The sequence below is a fragment of the Neolamprologus multifasciatus genome, chromosome 12 (assembly GCF_963576455.1).
Source record: "Neolamprologus multifasciatus chromosome 12, fNeoMul1.2, whole genome shotgun sequence".
Taxonomy (NCBI): domain Eukaryota; kingdom Metazoa; phylum Chordata; class Actinopteri; order Cichliformes; family Cichlidae; genus Neolamprologus; species Neolamprologus multifasciatus.
In genome coordinates, this window is record NC_140450.1 from 30,729,235 (window position 1) to 30,747,267 (window position 18,033).

Genomic DNA, 18,033 nt, shown 5'->3' on the forward strand with positions numbered 1-18,033 from the left:
TCCCACACGCCAGGAAAAAAATGCATTTGTTAACCTGTATAATTGGCGATATTAATAACTTATGATTAAAAAAAAGAAAAGAAGGGCAATCTCCTTTCCCAACAATCTTATGGTTAGGTGAAGCAAATTCTCCCACTGTTTACCCATTTCTCCAGAGTGGCTCGGACAAAGTGCAAGTGTATTTTGGCGGTGCTGAAGAGGAGCAGAGAACACCACAGGGGTATGACTCTAGTGGAAGCAAACCAGAGGTGTGGACAGGGAGGCAGACCTGCTCTTTTCTCTCCCCCGACTGAGGCGACGTATAAATCAAGAGCCGAGCTTCACGTCTCCACTTCCTGTTCCTCTCCATTAAAAATGATAAACTGTACCTCTTGAAGCCGCTCGCTCGCTTTAGGGTCCCGGTCTGCACCTTCCTGGTGGAAGAAGCGGGCAGAGTGCGCGGCTCAGATTTATTCCATCCCCTCCCATTGTTGGAGATGAATAAGGGAGTAATTAACTGTGTGGGGGTAGCAGCTGCACAAAGACGAGACCGGCTAACACAACAAGCCCGATCCATCTGCTTTTGCTATAACACACCTTTTGTGTTATTTTGATAAATAAGAGCACATCTGCTTAGTAATAACAAATGCTGCTTTAATACTCAAAAGACTGTCTTTCGTGGTTCTTCTCTCTTCCCACTTAAATGAGGACAAATGGGCCTTACAAATCGGTGGCATGCATAAGACTAGTATTCCTCCAGTCTGGTAAACAGACTCTGAGCACTGGCACATAATGAGAGTGGCTGAGATCCCCGAAGACAACCTGGAGAAGGTTAGTGAAGCATTGATCTCATGAGTGTGCGCCGAGCTCAGGGGCACCCTTCACACCACGCAAACCCACGTTACCAGACAACCAGCATCAGAACACAGAAAAACCTGGCAGCTGCACATTTGGAGGGTTAAAAAACAAAACAAAAATGTGTTTTTTCTTCCTTCATGAAGGACAAAATGGACAATGGGGGAATAAACTACAGCAACTGAAACCCTCCCAAATACAGCTGAGGCACGTTATTTAGAGAGATGGAGACACAGAGAGAGCGAGGGAGAGAGAGAGGGCAGCAGGATTCATTGTAAGCCTAGTAAAATGAACAAGAAAGGACTGCTGCTCAATACGTCTGCAGTGGCGTCAGACAGTCAAAACAAATAAAGCCAAGGCCGCGGTGGAGAAACGCAGCTCAATATGGACTTACTGGGCAAGGGACTGGCTGTCAGCAGGGAGAGGACACAGCTTTATACCAATGCCGATGAGCCATTAGCTCTCTCCTCCCGATGCTTCCGCCTGCCTCACTGCGAGCGAAGAAGAGGCTGCCCTACCGCCATGGAGCCATCCTCCAGCACACTAATGTGTCCCTGAAGTTTTGTTAAAGCTGGTTATTTACTCCTGCAAAACAATTGCTCCAGCCTAGGGGCAGCAGTATGAAGAACACACTGCTATGAAAAATCTGGCGTCTCTTGCTACGAAGCACTGTCAACTACCAAGGGGGTGTTCTTGTTGAAACATTGGAAGTACTGTGTTTTTTTATGTTGTTACCCACAATACCACACGAGAGAAAACAGCTAATATGCATAACTTCAACAAGGTAGCAAATTACAACACAGGTAAATGGGAAAAAATCTTAGTAGTCATTAGCCACAGTAATTTGGGATCAGTGCTATGAAATCATGTGTGAGGTATGTCAATTTCTGTTGCTGTGACTGAAAAGGGTCTACTCACAGAACACACACACACACTCGCATGTGCACACGCGCACACTTTCTCACTTACCTCTAGTGGTATCTATTCTTGGAGATAGGGAAGAATCAGAGACTCAAAACCTGAGTGAATAAAAGCAAACCTTTCTTTGGTAGAAAATACTTCCAATAAAAAATACATTTAAAAAATTACAAATCACTCAGGGAAAGGTTGTGTTTTCTAAGCCCAACCTTAGACCACCATACCATACATACTACAGTTCTGCATCACACAGCATTTCAGTCGCTGAGCGCGGCGCCTCATAAAATTTGTCACAATCCTCTAAGCCATTTAACAATAGTGTCATTACATAGTTTGTCCAGCAGAGCAACCTCAGATCCATTATTTAAAACGCTTCTTTACTTTCAGTACTGCAGCTGCCCTTACAAATGACTCCCAGCAAACATGCCTGAAACAGACAAATCATCTCCAAAACTGGTCAAAGTATGGCACCAAAAACACGACCACAGGCACACGGATGTGGACGTCTTTAGCCAGAGAAAGCAAGAAATACCAATCAGATTAAAACAATGAAAAAATTTAATGTGTGTCTTTTTTTTTTAGTAAAACTATATATGACTGACAAATAATTTGGTTACTAAATGGTTGTGAACAGCTCTGTGTACACAGACTAGCATTAATGAGCCTGTTTATTTAAACATAGAACTTTTAAGTCATCTATGTCTGTGACTACTTGAAGTCCGGAGCCAGCTAATTATTATTCCATGTTGAAAGTTTCACAGGACTGCAAACATACAACTGGGATATATGACTTCGTCACATTCACCACAAAGGATTGTGGGCCAGAATAGCCAGGAAGGCACACTGGCTTGCACGCTGGAAAATGCAAAAACAAAAGCATTACATATGACATACTGGGACCAGTGTTAACAATAACCATCATAATGGAAGTAGTACACCTTAACACTGGTTGACACCTGCCAAAATACTACTAAAAGTGCAAAAAAAGACATGAGAGAGACTCTACCTGCACCAGAATTTTTTTTTTACCCAATTCAATTGCAAACTAATAGACCGACTCCTTCGTAATGCCGCTTAGTGCCATTTTAACAGCGTCTTGACAGACCAAAGTCGCCAAGATGGGAGCTGACTGCAAGTGTTCACAGACCTGGTTCCCATCTTCAAAGCATTTCAAAGACAGAAAAATCACAAGTTCATTGCCTATGGTCGCGATAATTCTGGTTGTGCTGCAGTGTCCAACCACTGTTTTCCCTGTGATTGTAGCATAATTGGAAACTCTAAACTGCCCATAGGTGTGAATGCAGAAGTGAATGTGAGTGTGAATGGTTGTCTGTGTCCATGTGTTAGCCCTGCAACACACTGGCAACCTGTCCAGGGTGCACCCTGCCGCTCGCCCTAAGACACACACAGCTGGGATGGGCTCCAGCCCAACCCCCCCCCCCCCCCCCCCCCATCATGACCCTGAAAAAGGATAAGCGGAAGCGAATGGATGGATGGAGCATAAACAGCACATATGAAATATTTAATGGCATATTGAAAAAAAAAATGATGCTACTAACATACATACAGCATGCTAGCATCAGTACTGGAATGGTTTAGACTACAAGAATCATTAATTTCATAGTATGTCTTTTCTTGCTTAAGTGCTGTGAGCAGCGACGCACTCAGTGCTGCCAGTAGTGGCTGGAGGCTTCGCTACCGCATTGCTACTAAACGCTTTCGTACGGATGATGAAATGTGTGATTTCCAAAAGACGGAGATAAACTATGAGGCATAAAATAGTAGAGATAGATTGCAGATGTCATTTTTCTCCTCAAAGCTATAAAGACTGCGAAGGACATCACAATCAACTCCACTTTCCGTGGAGGAGCTATTTGAGAACGGTACTATGTTTGTAGCTGGTATTATCCAAACCTTTCATTTTACAGCTTTCAGGACATCTCAAGTTTACATAAACAGTAACATCATCACACCAGGGCTTATCAACCAAGAAAAAGAGAAACAGTCTGCAAACAGGAGCCCAAGCAAGGCAAAATGATTGGATAGGTATGGAAATCTACTTGAAGGAAGGTCAAAGTGATTAAGCTGACATTAATGACAGGCCTAGTCTTCCTGTGAGAATGCTCACCGTAGCTGTCTCTAAACCCATTTGTCATTCTGCTTCCAACGCTGAAGCATCTGCTTTGAAGTCTCTACCACTAATGCTACACAGAGAGGTTAAACAGCTTAATGCTGAAGTCTGTTTCACTCCTCTCGCTCTCTAATGTTCCTCTCCGTTTTATGTACCGGGGGTTATGGCTCTTGGATTTCACATCTCAATTTGCCCCAGATAGTCGTGTAAAAGCTCCCCTTCTTTCTTATTTGCTTTGTTGTCACTGTCAAAAGGAAGAGAGGGGCAAGCTGAAGGATACCGGGGACCGTGACAGGCATGCCCCACCCATCGATTCACAGAAGTGGGAATAACAAAACCGCGTTAAGAAATGTTTATATGAGAGGCGAGCACAAGTGAGCTGGCTTTTAGGTTTGCACTTAATCTTGCAAAGATTTGAAAGACAAGTCTTGAAAAATGAGCTAATGAGCACTTTTAGCAGCCACCGTGGAGGTCAGCTTCAAATCCTTTTACATCAATCGCGGTATGTGAATAAAATGATACAGCCATTATGATAAATAACACAAGATCTGAGGCGCTCTGGACTTACTCTCCACTACAATGAGATTATCGTGACGCATGTGACATTAACAATATCTGCAAACAAATATATGAAAGCATGAATGAAAGGGAGACAGAGACCGATTTTCACAGCCAATTTGAGATTGCAGGGTGTGTGTGTGTGTGTGTGTGTGTGCGTGCGTGTGTGTGTGGAGGAGCTACTGGCAAACAGCACACAGAGCAGGCTGGCAGCGGAGGCAGCCAGGCTCACAGGCTGCAAAGCAATTTCACTGTTTGGCAATACTGTTGTCTCTGTGTGTGGATTAGAGCTGACACCAGAGCAACTGAGTCATGCTAAATGTAGTACAATCACAAGCTTTTGTTCCTGATCTAAAACCCCGCTGCCTCTTCGATTCATGCAAGAGAATTTGGAAACAACGCTGAGAAACGGTAACAAATAAGCAGAGTATTATTTCACCATATGAGCACAGCGTTGCGACATTACTAAAAAAAAAAAAAAAAAAATCAACAGAGGGATTACAGTGACTGGTAGTAAAGGCACAGAGCCCAAGTTTGCTGAAGGAAAATCTAATTGGCCTTTTAAGTCGGCTTTGACGATAGCCTTTTCTCCGACTTCTCAAAGGGCAATTAAAGGTAACATTATGTGTGATAACTAAACAAACCGTGACTGTAATCAAGCTGCATTTCCACCTGGTTTCACCGCGGCTTCTCATCGCCAGACCATCCAAAAACACTCTCTTACTCCTCAGGTACCACACTGGCCCAGAGTTGCTTCTGAGCCTGGCAGGACCTGGCAGGACAGACCCTGACCCGTCCTTTTCATGCTCGCCCACGGAAATGCCATCTGGCTGGTGTGAATGATTACCACAGCAACGGCCGGGTGACCTGCAGCCAGCAGGAACCAAGGTCACTCCACCTCAGCACTTCGCACTTTCCCTGCCCTCTTTTCATCAGCCTGCAGGTGAATTATTCATCCTGTGCAACTCAAGAGGCACAAATCCACTGCACAAACACTGAAAAAAAAAAAAAGCCGCACACTCGGTTTACTGATATAATAACTTGTAATGAGAAAATAAATGTTCCAGTGTGAACTGTTCAAATAAATAGCTTGCAGTTGTACTCTGCTAGAGCAAAAACTCGGGTTCTATATGGGAATAGATGGCGAAACGGCTGTAATGATTTTACATTACCGGAGCTGCTTTCTGCAGGATAATGTGATCAAATTTGTGGAAAAATATTAAAGGTTTCGGGGTTAAAAAAAACGAATAGAAGAAGAAAAGATTCATTTTCAACACGGCCACAACTTTCATCACATGCAATGAGTTTTAACACTCTAATGAGTGAAAGTGAATGTGCACCTATCACAGGTGCTAAAATACAAGACAGGTAGCAACATATGGATCTCAGCTTAGTTGCAGTCTAACACACCTGTATTTCTGCCTTTGCACACAATGACCTGTTTCCACCTGATTGGCTTATTGTTTATAATATGCACCACATACTTATAGTTCAAATGCCATCTACCTTCAAGGCACTACTAGAGGTGTTATTTATTAATAAGCTGATAATAAACGACCTGAAAGGGATTTACTACTTTATAGCAAAGGGTGCCTCATTTAACAAGTATGAGTTAACACTTTTCTACTGGCACCATGAATTTAACTTATACAGCTGGTTATTATAAGCCTTATTATCATCAGTTACCGAATGGGGGCCATTTTTATTATATACCGCCACATTAGTGGTCCTGACAGAGGGCATCCTTAAGGGGCACTTTACATTTAGCTCCTCGCCTACTGAGACGCATTTAATAATAATAAATATATATATATTGCATGTATACGTCTATCATAAATCTGGTGCCGTGGTGACATGGTGAGAGCCAGCAGGGAGGACGCTGCATGAAGCCGCCAACAACAATAGCTCCCTCGCCCCTCTGGATCCCCAGCCTGGATGTGTGAGAGGTGTCCAGCGGCCGGGAGCTGGAATAACACTCGACCAACCGGAGAGCCACTAAGATCTGATTTCTGCTCCTCGGCAGGCTTTTCCGACAGAGCCGGACTGCCATGCCCCTGTCATCTCTCATGTTACAGAACATCAGTCAAACGGCAGAGACGGTGCCCTTGCGCCGGCCGAGGCTGATTTACAAACATTAGCGGGGAATACAATTACACAGCTTCCCCCGGCCGAGCAGCCCTATGCGGCTTCAGGATGGAGAGAGAGAGGGGGAGAAGAGAAGAGAGGAGCAGGGGTGGGGGGCGGAGTGGACACTGAAAACAGCGTTTAGCTTTCCTCAACCTTATTTCAACGTTTGCTTCCAGGACCAGGAGCGAGCTACGAGCCCGTCAGCGCCGTGCTTCATAAATCCAACTTTGAGTTTGAGTGGCTCAAGCTGTAGCCAAAGGCTACGGAGGCTGACATGCTATTTAAGGGACTACATGTTATGGCTGTGATACAAACAAACCGCTCACCTGCCACATTCTCCTCGCTATTAATCACAAACATTTTGGTGCCAGCGACATGACAGTCCAAAAAATTTTTAAAAAAATAAAAGAAAAAGAAAAAGGTCGTCTGTGAACCGCGAATAAACGCTGTGTGAATGTAGCCTAACAGTAGTCTACTGTGTCAATACAGCCCAAACACTAGTCCGCACATTAAATATTTTATCATAATAAAAATGTCCGAGCAAAATAACTAAATTAACTTTCCACGTCACACTTAAAAACTTCCCGACATGCAAATCCTTCGGAGCAGAAAATGTAAAATTCAAAGAAATGCACTGTAGCCTGCTGAAAGGTGCAGCAGCAACGCAACGACCGTCGACACAAACCGCATAAAACATTAAGCTGGGAGAAAAAGTTACAGCCTACGTCCAAGGACAGCGATTCGGAGGCGCATTAAAAGTTTCCGTACATGTAAGTACGGCTGTGCTCGTCGCGGACAATAATGAGTAAAAAAAAAAAGAAGAAGAAGAAGAAGAAGAAAAGCTAATGCATAAACATCAGTGCTGTCCGCGGTGCTGATCCCAGATCGGTGTGGCACAGAAGGCTGTGCTGCTCCGCGGTCGCTCCACCGCTGATCAATGATTGAACTGAACAAAGGCAGGAGAGGGATCAATTTCTAATAACTATCAATGCAAACAGCGCTTCCTTTCGCTTCACGTCCGCCCAAAACAAGCGAGCACACCCCGGAGTACAGTAGCAAGGCATACCGCTGAAAAATAAAGCGAGAAAGGTGAGAATAGCACTAACCTGCAGCCGCCGTAGATCAAATTTCTTCCAATATTGAAACATCGATCCTACATCGGCGGCCATCTTGGGGGATATTGAGGAGATTTTTTTCAGCGGCTGCAATAAATATGTGGGCTGGATTCCCCCTCGTTAAACAACGTTTACGATCACCGGTCCCACTTTTTAAAAAAAGTAACGGAGAGACTTAGCACGAGAGTCCGCACGTATGTTTGACAAGTCTGCCAACATGTCTTTTGTTGGAGTAGGAATTAAAAAAAAAAAAAAAAAAAAGTAGAGTTGTTCTTTTTTTCTGGAAAAGTGCCCACGTCTTAAAAAAAAGAAGAAAAAGAATAAGAACAAAATGTATCCGTGCCTCTGTCCCCGACATTAACTGGACAATTGCACTTGATTTCGCTTAGGCAAAGTTATCAATAGTGACGAAAAAGCCCGAGTTTGATCAATAGTGTCTGGAAAAGGAAAGGAGATGATGTGCAGATTAGTGGAGTTCTGGGAATTTAGCCAAGCCTACTTTTTTTTAGCGTGTTTATTACACGAGCACATGGGACTGACTAATTAGAGGCAGAGTTGCAAATTAGAATGGGCTACATTATCGATACGTGTAGTCCAACTATTATTAGAATGCCACTTATCAGTCCGCATGTCGCCTTCTTGTCGTGCAAATTAGAGCAAACTTGCGTATTATGAAACTCTTCCTCCACATTTAAAGGAAAATGTACACAAAGATCAACATTTCAATCATGTTTTTACGCTATTTTCCCAAATCACTTTCTGGTGGCAAACAGTTACTGTCAAAAGTTCAATCCCACATTTGTTATTAAACATTCCACATGATCTACTACTTACAGTATTTTACCATATTTGGATTTTCTTCTGGATCAATTTCTATAGAATAGAAATGAGCCACTCTGACTTGGTGGCTATTGAGTTTAATCGTGCATTCACATTAAGAGGAGCAAATTAGGACGTAAACGCGCTCACTGTAAGACTATAAAAACATAAAGATGGATTTTAGGAAATTGGCTCGTTTCCTATTACTGACAGCCGAATGCTGGGAAGAGTTAAACTGTCACAAAATCGACTGTCTAACTGACTATAGCATGAGGGTGCTCTTTGTCTACTTAAAATAACTCATTCCTCTGGTCTGGAGATACTGCTGTACTGCTACAACACTGGAGTCAGGTGCTCCCCCTGCTGACACCACAGAGTCAGAAGGAAGGTTATGTGCGGATGGGCTTTGTGTGATTCCTTGCACAGGTAAAACCCAGATGGTTTGCACCAAGTAGCTTCTCGCTCATATATCCCTTATATGAAAAATCAGTCCCAGTTAGAAAATTAAATTCTCTCGAGTCATAATCTAAGCACCTCCAGGGACGATGACATATTTCTCTGCCACAGACAAACACCTTAGGGGGAGAGCGAAGGGAAATTATTAAAAGTTTTGCTTATTGCATTTTATTTCTGGCTCTAGGGTGAGGCTAAAGTGATGGATTCATATGTAAGAAGGAAGGTAGTTATCAGAAAACCAGCATTCACAGTTGAGCTATAGAAAACACTGTGATTCTTATAACTCATTAGGATGTATGAAAAACGTAATGAATACATTGAGAACCAGCAGCGGTCCCAGCTTGATGATGTTGAATCGTCCTCTGTTGTTATTTTGACATATTTAGAATGCATATATATATATATATATATATGATTTATTCTTATTTACATTTGAGGAGAGAAATAAATCTCAGAGACACACACACACAGGTGTAGATTTCAATATCTGTGTCATTTCACCCCCACCGCAATGAAAAAGACAAAACAAAACCTGAAAGTAGCAGAGGAGTTACTGAGGAAGAGAACCACGGGAACGTCACTCAGAAAAGGAATGCCTCCCAAAAAGTGTCTGTTTTTTAACCCCCAAAATACAAGAATGAATTATAAGTTAATGCAATTCTTCAAACACAATTATAACCACCTCATGCAAAGACACATATTTAAAGACACACAGTGTTGTGGTCTCAGTCAGCAGCTCTGCAGCATCTTCTGTGACACCTTAGATACAGGCAACCACAGATTTATCTGACAGAGCAAAACAAGAGATCTGATATATTGTCTCAAAAAGTTGTTTGTTTGTTTTTCTTTATTATAAAATGCTGCTGTGGGCCTTTATCATTTTCATTCAACCTGATTAGCACAGATGAGATGTACATGATCTTAAAAATGAGGGGTTGATATATCAAAATGAATGAATTTATCAGTGACATAGAGGTAGCCTGATATCAGACACCCTGACTCTCATGTCTGAAAGCGCACAAGCACAGAAGACCGTGTCTAGCTTAGCAAGGATACCACTAAATGAGAAAAGCTGAGAATGATTATTTGAAAGCAAGACGGAAAGCCGCTGAGGTCCCAGCATATGTTGAAGTGTGAGCTGCAGCCTGATGATTGTGTTTTCCTTTACACAAATAAACTGATGCAGAAAATGCACAAATTGGAGCATGAAAGTGTAAGGAAAATAAGTGTACGATGCTCCAAATTTCAGGGGAAAGGACACCACCCCAATGTGTCCTCCCTGTGAACCCCAAGCCAACAGGAGTGAGAATGAAGCCCACCTCTGATCAAGCACACTTCATAAGTAAGGACATAAAGTTCGTATGGAACATACACACATTCTTAGATGAATCTTTTACGTTTTCTCTGTGCACAATCGCCTGCTCACGCTAGCGAAATTCTATCTGCCAGCAGATATAATAAATTGTTTTCAATCACAGACATTTTCCAGTGCCGGCCAGGAACACTGTTCTGGCTCACCAGGAACATATAGAGAGAGCCCAGGCTCTGCAGGGACCCAGCTGGACTTAAATGTGGCTCCAGTTGCTGAGACTGTGTCTGTCAAGGTCCCTAAATCCAAATTCAGCTGTTTGAAAAATTGCTCAATCTCACAGCCTCAATCAGCTCTGAATATAATCTTGACCCCACGTTCACCACCATCATCAACAAAGCACTACGGGCCTCTTCCAGTAACCCCCGTCACCTCATTCAAATTAATACATTCTTCTGTAAAAGCTTAATCTAAAAAGAAATCCACAGTTACTTAAAATGAGGACTGTGTGCACAGATGGGAACAATAAAATCATAGCTTTGATGAGGTCGCTGAATGAGGCATTTCTTTGAAAATGCTGACAGTATATTTAATAAAGTGTCAGCTTTTTTGATGAATGATAGCAGCTTCTCCGAGCTTGTTTGGTGATTTTATTACGGATTAAAAGCTCCACCTCAGTCTCAGTCGGAAGAGGAGAGTGTCTCATGCACGTTTCTGCAGCTACTCTGGTAATAATTCACTGGAGATTCATTTTAGATGAATCGAACATTTATCAGTGTGATCAGAATACCTATATGTTAACGGTGTTTTACCATTTATATAGAGAGATGAAAAACAGAAAGATGGCCCGTGCACGCTGCTGAGAACCTTCGGCTGTGCTCAGCAGGAGCAAGGTTAAGGGTTATAACTGTAGCCTGTTTTATTTAAATACGCATTTAACCATTTTCTTAACCCCTCACCCTATCCTATACAATGCCTATCCTAGCCGTCACTGGCTGAGAATCATGGTACTCTCTGAATAGGGTTTCCATCACAGGGCTAACATCCACACCCATGGCCAGTCTTAGAATCACCAGTCGAGCAAACGTACACATCTTTGGACTGTGAGGAACGTTCAAATGCTCATCTCTAAAATGCAGTGATACTGACTGCTTTCAGGGCAATGCAGTGGTGTAGTAGTTAATGCTGTTGCCTAATGTCATTTTCTGGTCTAAAATCTGTGTGGTATACCTAAATTACATATAGTGCGTGAATGAATCCTGGCATAAATGTGTGTATGAAGAGCTTTGAGTGGTCAGTAAGATTTCTTTTAAAGTGCTATATAAATTCCAGTCCATTTCTTTGCCAGGTTGCTGCCTTTATAAAGTAATAGGTGATTATGAGCCAATTATTAAAGAAAGAATAATTCTATTCAATTCAGGTTTGTTTATAATGTACCAATTCTCAACAATTACCTTCTTGCGCTTAAGATCTTATACTTTTAGAGGGAAAACAATTAGACTGTGAGCTAACACTTGGCGACAGTGAAAAGGAAAAACTCCCTTTTAACAGGAAGAAGCTCAGGAAGAGGCTCAGGGAGGGGCAGACATCTCCAAAAGCAGTTTTGGGATGAGGGAAGAGAAGAGAAAAGAGAGCAGAAAGAAAAGAAAGAAATGTAGTTGCATGCAGTAAAATAAATAAGTGTTAAATACAGCCCATTCGTCATAACTGACTTATTAACTGCGCTAACTTGGTATAAGAGCTAACACTTGGACTAAATCATAACTTTACAGCTACATTTTAGTTGCAACCTTCCGCTGGCATTCTCATGAAAGCGAACAACATTGTTAATACCTGGGAGTTCTTTTGTTAATGTTGTTATGATATATGAGTTCACACAATGCATCTGCACTATATTAAATGTGCAATTTACCTCAGTTAGGTGACTAGCAACCACGCAAAGGTTTGATGATTTATTCATTGGAAAATGTGATATTATCCTAAAATGTCCATGAATAGAAATTATATCAACATAATTAAATACCCTATTTGAGGCACTTTGATTGCAGATAAAACTTTTGAAACACCAGAACACTAAAGGTTTTGAAATTGCGTGAGACAACGAAAGTAAACAGATTCAGTGTTGCTGAAAATGATGCAATGTCCCAGTCCCATCACTCGCCTAAGGCCAAAATCGCTAAACTCTCACAGACGCCGTGGGAGTCTGCTCTGAATTTATAACAGGTTCAGTATGGTGCAAAAAGTAGGAAGAGGACAGCACTGTGCCATTTGAGCCACAATTACAATAATTTATTAATAAATAAATAATAATTCCTGTTTGTGACATTAGACATTTTAACAATAGTCAGGAAAACCATGAACATATGTAGACAGTATCCAGCTGTTTAACTGGATACAAACAAGTGTGCCATAAATAAACACAGTGAGCAGTCACTTCCATCCATGATTGGTTATTGTAGATTTTATCTGGGGACAATTTTACTATAAAATGTATGGAGACATCCTAAGAAAGCTCTTAAATGCTCCAGAAACTGGTCCAAAATGCCTTCTGTACTAGTTCAGCCTGGATGCTGAATGTTGTGGGTTGCTAGCACTATCTACTGGACAAACTGGGTAAATGACTGGTCAAAGAAATAAAAGAGGAGTCTTTGTAAATTAGTAAAAGGTGACGCATTTGTCTCTATTTTCACAGCAAAGCTAGTAATATAAATAATAGACAGATTTCATCAAATATGAAAAATAAAAGATACGTAATGAACAATAAAAGGGGATTTAAAAAAGAACAGAATATACAAATGTGATTGATTATGGATGGAAGAGCTCAGCGTCAGAGTCAAATCAAATCAAATGGGTAAAGATGGAAGCTAAATGATTTTTCATTATGAATTCAGAAATACCAAAGAGGTGGTGTTGTGGTGAGTTCTAAGTTGTGGGACCAGAGCACCTGGAAGCAGTTTTCCAAGCTCAGTATGAACTTGAGGAGTTTGTAGACATACTCAAAGGCCCGAGTCTGACGTGATCCAGAGCACCGGTCAATCTCAGAAGCAAACTGCCAACATAAAATCCACTCAAGCTGCTGTCAGTTAGCGCTAAAACTTCACCTTTACACCGCTGTGTTTTGCAGTATGGTGTATTAAGTGTGTCCACTACCTTGTTAATTATCTAATGAAGCTCAGTCTCACTGCTGGATGTCCAGCACTGAGGACAGGACAGAAACTGAACACTGCTTTGAAAAAACACATGATATGAACAAGGTTGCCTATTTTCCACAGCATGACATACTGTTTATGATCAACTCTGATTGAGGGCTCGGAAAGCTTCAGCTAACAGTTCTGTTTATTGTGCTACCAAGAAATGGCTCCAGTCAGAGGTTGTCCCTCAGTCTCTGTGGAGCAGCAACAGGACAGCTGGATGATGGATCCCTTCAAGTGCAACTGTCAGTCACAAACACAACTGTCCTTCCCGAGCCAGAGCTATGTCCTGTTGTTATTCTGGGGGCTCAGTAATGGGGTATGTGTGTTTGGCTATTATCCCTAAATCTCATGAACTCAGACAATGGTGGCAGTGAGAGAATAGACCTCTTTACCTGTGTCTCTGCCTAAACAAGGCATGGAGTATTTATAGCCCATAAGCGTGCGCCATTATAGATGGGAGAGGGGTGAGTATATTAGCCCCTCGTTTTGGGGGCTGCTCCATCATAAAGCAGCGAGGATACTGCTTGGTCCAAATCCAGCTAACACTGAAACATGGTGAGTGGATACAGATCTCATTGTTATTGTCTTTAACATTGTTTAAAATAAGCGGCAGACTGTGAGGAGACAGTCTGTTTCTGCTGTGTGATTAATGTGTTTACTGTAGATATCTGTATAACAGTCCGTCAAAGTCTGCTCCTTTCAAACAACAGATAACGCACCAATGTACTCCATGTCAATATGTTGTGAGGCCTTTTTTTCCTTTAAATAATCAATCAGACAATGCTCCCGTTGTCCTATTGATGAGATATTTGTCTACTCAACTATTCGTATTTTCATCAAAATGACAACAAATTAACTGTCTCGGAGAAGAGACGGTAAGGAAAGCCTTGATCTTAAAAAAAAAAATTTACTTGCAACTTTTTCCTCCGTGTTTACAATAAAATGGAGCAATGACATTTAAAACACACACAACATTTAAGGAGAGGAAATGGGAGGGATGAAGAGGAGAGAGGTGAGAGAAAGGCAGCAAAAAAACAGAGAAGAGACTTAGAAGAGCAGCCAACCGGGTTGGAAAGAGCAAAACAAAGGGAGTGCGGAGCAGACAGCAGAGAAACACGAGCAACAGGTGCAGGCTATGAAGAGGTCAGTGGTTATTCGCGTAATATTTGGCCCAATAAAGTTTCCACTGGTCCAGCAGTGATGTGCATTGGGCAACAACTCTGCCTCATTGCCCACGAGTACATGAATCCTCTTAAAACAAAATAAATAATGAAATAAATGTATCTGAGTGCCAGAGGTCCCTTCCGTGAGATATACAAGAGCTAATCCACAACAAGGGTTAGACAGCAGCTGTCGAGAGGACCCTGAATCCGAGCAACATGATGTCACTGCGCTGCATCCCCCTTACAGTGTTTTTCCCAGTTCCTTGGCAGTCATGTAAATAGCTCAACATAATCCTTGCCTCTGAGGGATTTCTGATCAAACAGGGCTCAGTGTACTCTCCTGTCATCACATAGACCCTATAGAATAATCCCTCATGTGATCCTGGGACTATGAGAGTGCAGGCAGTGGACCACACCCTCCCTAGGCTTACCCTGTGTGCTCCCAAAACTGGAGGCTCGAATAAATATTTCCATAACAAACTGACAGTGTTTGTAATCCTCGCTAATGAAATGTGTGCCCCCCAGTAGATGCATACCCCCCCCCCCCCCACACACACACACACACACACACACACACTTAGTGAGAGTGAGCTGATCGTCGGCTCATTACCACGTGTGACAGTAAAACCGATAATGAGTAAGGCTGTACGGAAGAGCCAGGTGATGATCGTGTGTCATTGCTATTGGATCTAATTAAGAGTGTCATTGTTAAACCCCCCACAGGCACCCAAGAAAGCAAAGAAGAGAGCGGAGGGAGCCAGCTCCAATGTGTTCTCCATGTTCGAACAGGCCCAGATCCAGGAGTTCAAAGAAGTCGGTACTCTGCCAAACGCTTTCTTTCACATTGAATTTGAGCAGTTTACTCACTGCGATGTCTGCTCACTCTGTATACTCCCGCAGGCGTTCACTATCATGGACCAAAACAGAGATGGCTTCATTGACAAGAACGACCTCAGGGACACCTTTGCAGCTTTAGGTAAACTCACTGTGTGTCGCGTTCCTGTTGTGATGGTTTCACATGAATACATTACACAAGTCCAGCAAAAAACAAAAAAACCTTAGGCATTCTCAGGTTCCAGCTTCTCACATGTAAGAATTTCATTGTCTCAGCTAGTAGAACTCACCTTGAGTTCTGGGATGTATAATTGCCATTTTTAAAATACTGTCTGAACAAACAGATAAGTGATAAATTGAGCTGTAGTAGTCATGAGATTAATCATTAGCTGACTTTTTTCCCCAACCTAAGACTTATTAATATTATACATAAACAAGCAAACCTATTAAACATATTACAACACAGACTAAACAAGAAAAGCACAGCAAACAAACATGATCAAATTTACATTGGGGCGATCGTGGCTCAAGAGTTGGGAGTTCGCCTTGTAATCGGAAGGTTGCCGGTTTGAGCCCCGGCTTGGACAGCCGCGGTCGTTGTGTCCTTGGGCACGACACTTCACCCGTTGCCTACTGGTGGTGGTCAGAGGGCCCGGTGGCGCCAGTGTCCGGCAGCCTCGCCTCTGTCAGTGCGCCCCAGGGTGGCTGTGGCTGCAATGTAACCAGTGTGTGAATGTGTGTGTGGATGACTGGACGTGTAAAGCACTTTGGGGTCCTTAGGGACTAACTAAAGTGCTATACAAATACAAGCCATTTACATTAAAAATAATATTTGTATCTTTTCAAATAACACATGTTTCACAACAAACAGATCTTCCACATATTTCAAAGAGTCTCAAAACCTTTCCAAGTTTTTTTTATTTTAATACATATGTTTTCCTTCCTAGGGTTTACTGTCAACATATTTACTGCATACCTGGAAATATCTCCAACTGTTTCTACTAAATGTATTAAACCTGCAACTGAGTCATTTTGCAATAAACAATATTATGTCCTCTGGATATAATGATAGCTATTTCCTGAGCTAGTTATTCTCGACATTTGTTGTGTGATTTATTCCATTTTGCATTTCTATTCCAATACTTTGATTAGATAGAGTCATTCAAAAGAGTTTTATCAAAAGCCATACCTCATTTTTCTTTATTATTGTTCATTTAGTTTTTATTTTGTATAAGAAGAACCTTAACTTACTGCAACAAATCTGTTCTAGTCTTTATCGACCTGGGATTCAATTTTGTTTAATTATTTGGGAAAATGTTGTGTATTATATTGAGTACTATCCATCGAGCTTGCTGACTTCATGTTCTACATTTGTTTAAATGTTCCAGTGGTTTTAGAATATATTTAAAGGACCAAGTGTTGAATGTGCCTTGAAAAAGATCTCAATAGATTTTTTTTTAATACAAAACTGGAAAACTGTTGTTATTCCAAATTTCCAGCAACTGCATCCCCTTCCAATTCCTTCTTTGGTCATTTTGGGCTGGATGGCATGGTCAACCCATCTAATAGTTCCGTTGAGCTTTTGTGGATTTGTTTTAATCTCTTTATTGGACTATTTTCAATAAATAATATATCAGTTTAAAAAATTAGCATTAATTGCGACCCCTGTTTCACCATATATTCCATGTTTTTCAGGCCGTTTAAATGTCAAACAAGAAGAGATTGATGACATGCTGAAGGAGGCACCAGGGCCCATTAATTTCACTGTCTTTCTCACCATGTTTGGAGAGAAACTAAAAGGTAAATGAAGATGCCGTTATATGACATTCAAAAAATGAAATCATTTTTCTTTAATGCAGAACTGCCACTTTTCATCTGCAGGTGCTGACCCAGAGGAGACTATCCTTAATGCTTTTAAAGTCTTTGACCCTGAGGGAAAAGGAACACTAAAGAAAGAGTTGTGAGTAATAGTCTGGTTCTTAAGCGACTCGTGACATTTGCGTCTCATTTGCTCATCATCGCTGCTCGTCTCCACAGTGTGACAGAGATGCTGACGACCCAGGCTGACAGATTCTCTGCTGAAGAGGTTAGTGCTCCACCTCCGACGATGTAACAGATAGTTGAGCCTTGAGTTTTTATAAATGCAGATACGCTCTGTAACCTTTTTTTTTTTTACTTCGTACCCAAAGATGGAGCAGATGTTTCAGGCGTTCCCTCCAGATGTAGCAGGGAACCTGGACTACAAGAACCTTGTCTATGTCATCACACACGGTGAAGAGAAAGACCAGGAATAATCACATCCTCCCTCACTGGGTCGTATTTGTGCTGAGATATGATCACATATGACAGCAAAAACAGAAAGCAAAAACATAAATAACTTCAGCTTCAGTTTTTGAATATGCACATGGATCAATGTGTTCATTCATTCATTCATCATTATAACATGTATATGTATGTATATTATTTGAATATATATGAGTAATCTCTTCAAAGGTGAAATTAAGAGTTTGACCTCGGATGTTTTTGACAAATCAATAAAGAAAGATTCAACCTCAGAGAGATGCATTGAAGAAGC

At 41.7% G+C, this 18,033-nt stretch overlaps 2 protein-coding genes across 4 annotated transcripts in view; one reads left to right on the top strand and one right to left on the bottom strand.

Moving 5' to 3' along the window:
* cux2b (cut-like homeobox 2b) overlaps positions 1–8,937 on the bottom strand; it is a 103,147-nt gene extending 94,210 nt beyond the window's left edge. Inside the window, exon 1 of one of the 3 annotated variants that reach the window (XM_085181380.1) lies at positions 7,675–8,937. In XM_085181380.1, the coding sequence (XP_085037506.1) occupies positions 7,675–7,737 (63 nt within the window). In that variant the 5' untranslated portion in view covers positions 7,738–8,937. The other 2 variants (XM_085181381.1, XM_085181382.1) reach the window with 2 other exon arrangements.
* Positions 8,938–13,899: 4,962 nt separating this feature from the next.
* On the top strand, positions 13,900–18,013 carry myl2b (myosin, light chain 2b, regulatory, cardiac, slow). Its single transcript, XM_085181386.1, has 7 exons — positions 13,900–14,016; positions 15,348–15,437; positions 15,525–15,600; positions 17,154–17,258; positions 17,340–17,418; positions 17,496–17,544; positions 17,648–18,013. The coding sequence occupies exons 1-7, from the start codon at positions 14,014–14,016 to the stop codon at positions 17,750–17,752; spliced, it is 507 nt and encodes a 168-aa protein (XP_085037512.1). The 5' UTR covers positions 13,900–14,013; the 3' UTR covers positions 17,753–18,013.
* Positions 18,014–18,033: the final 20 nt, after the last annotated feature.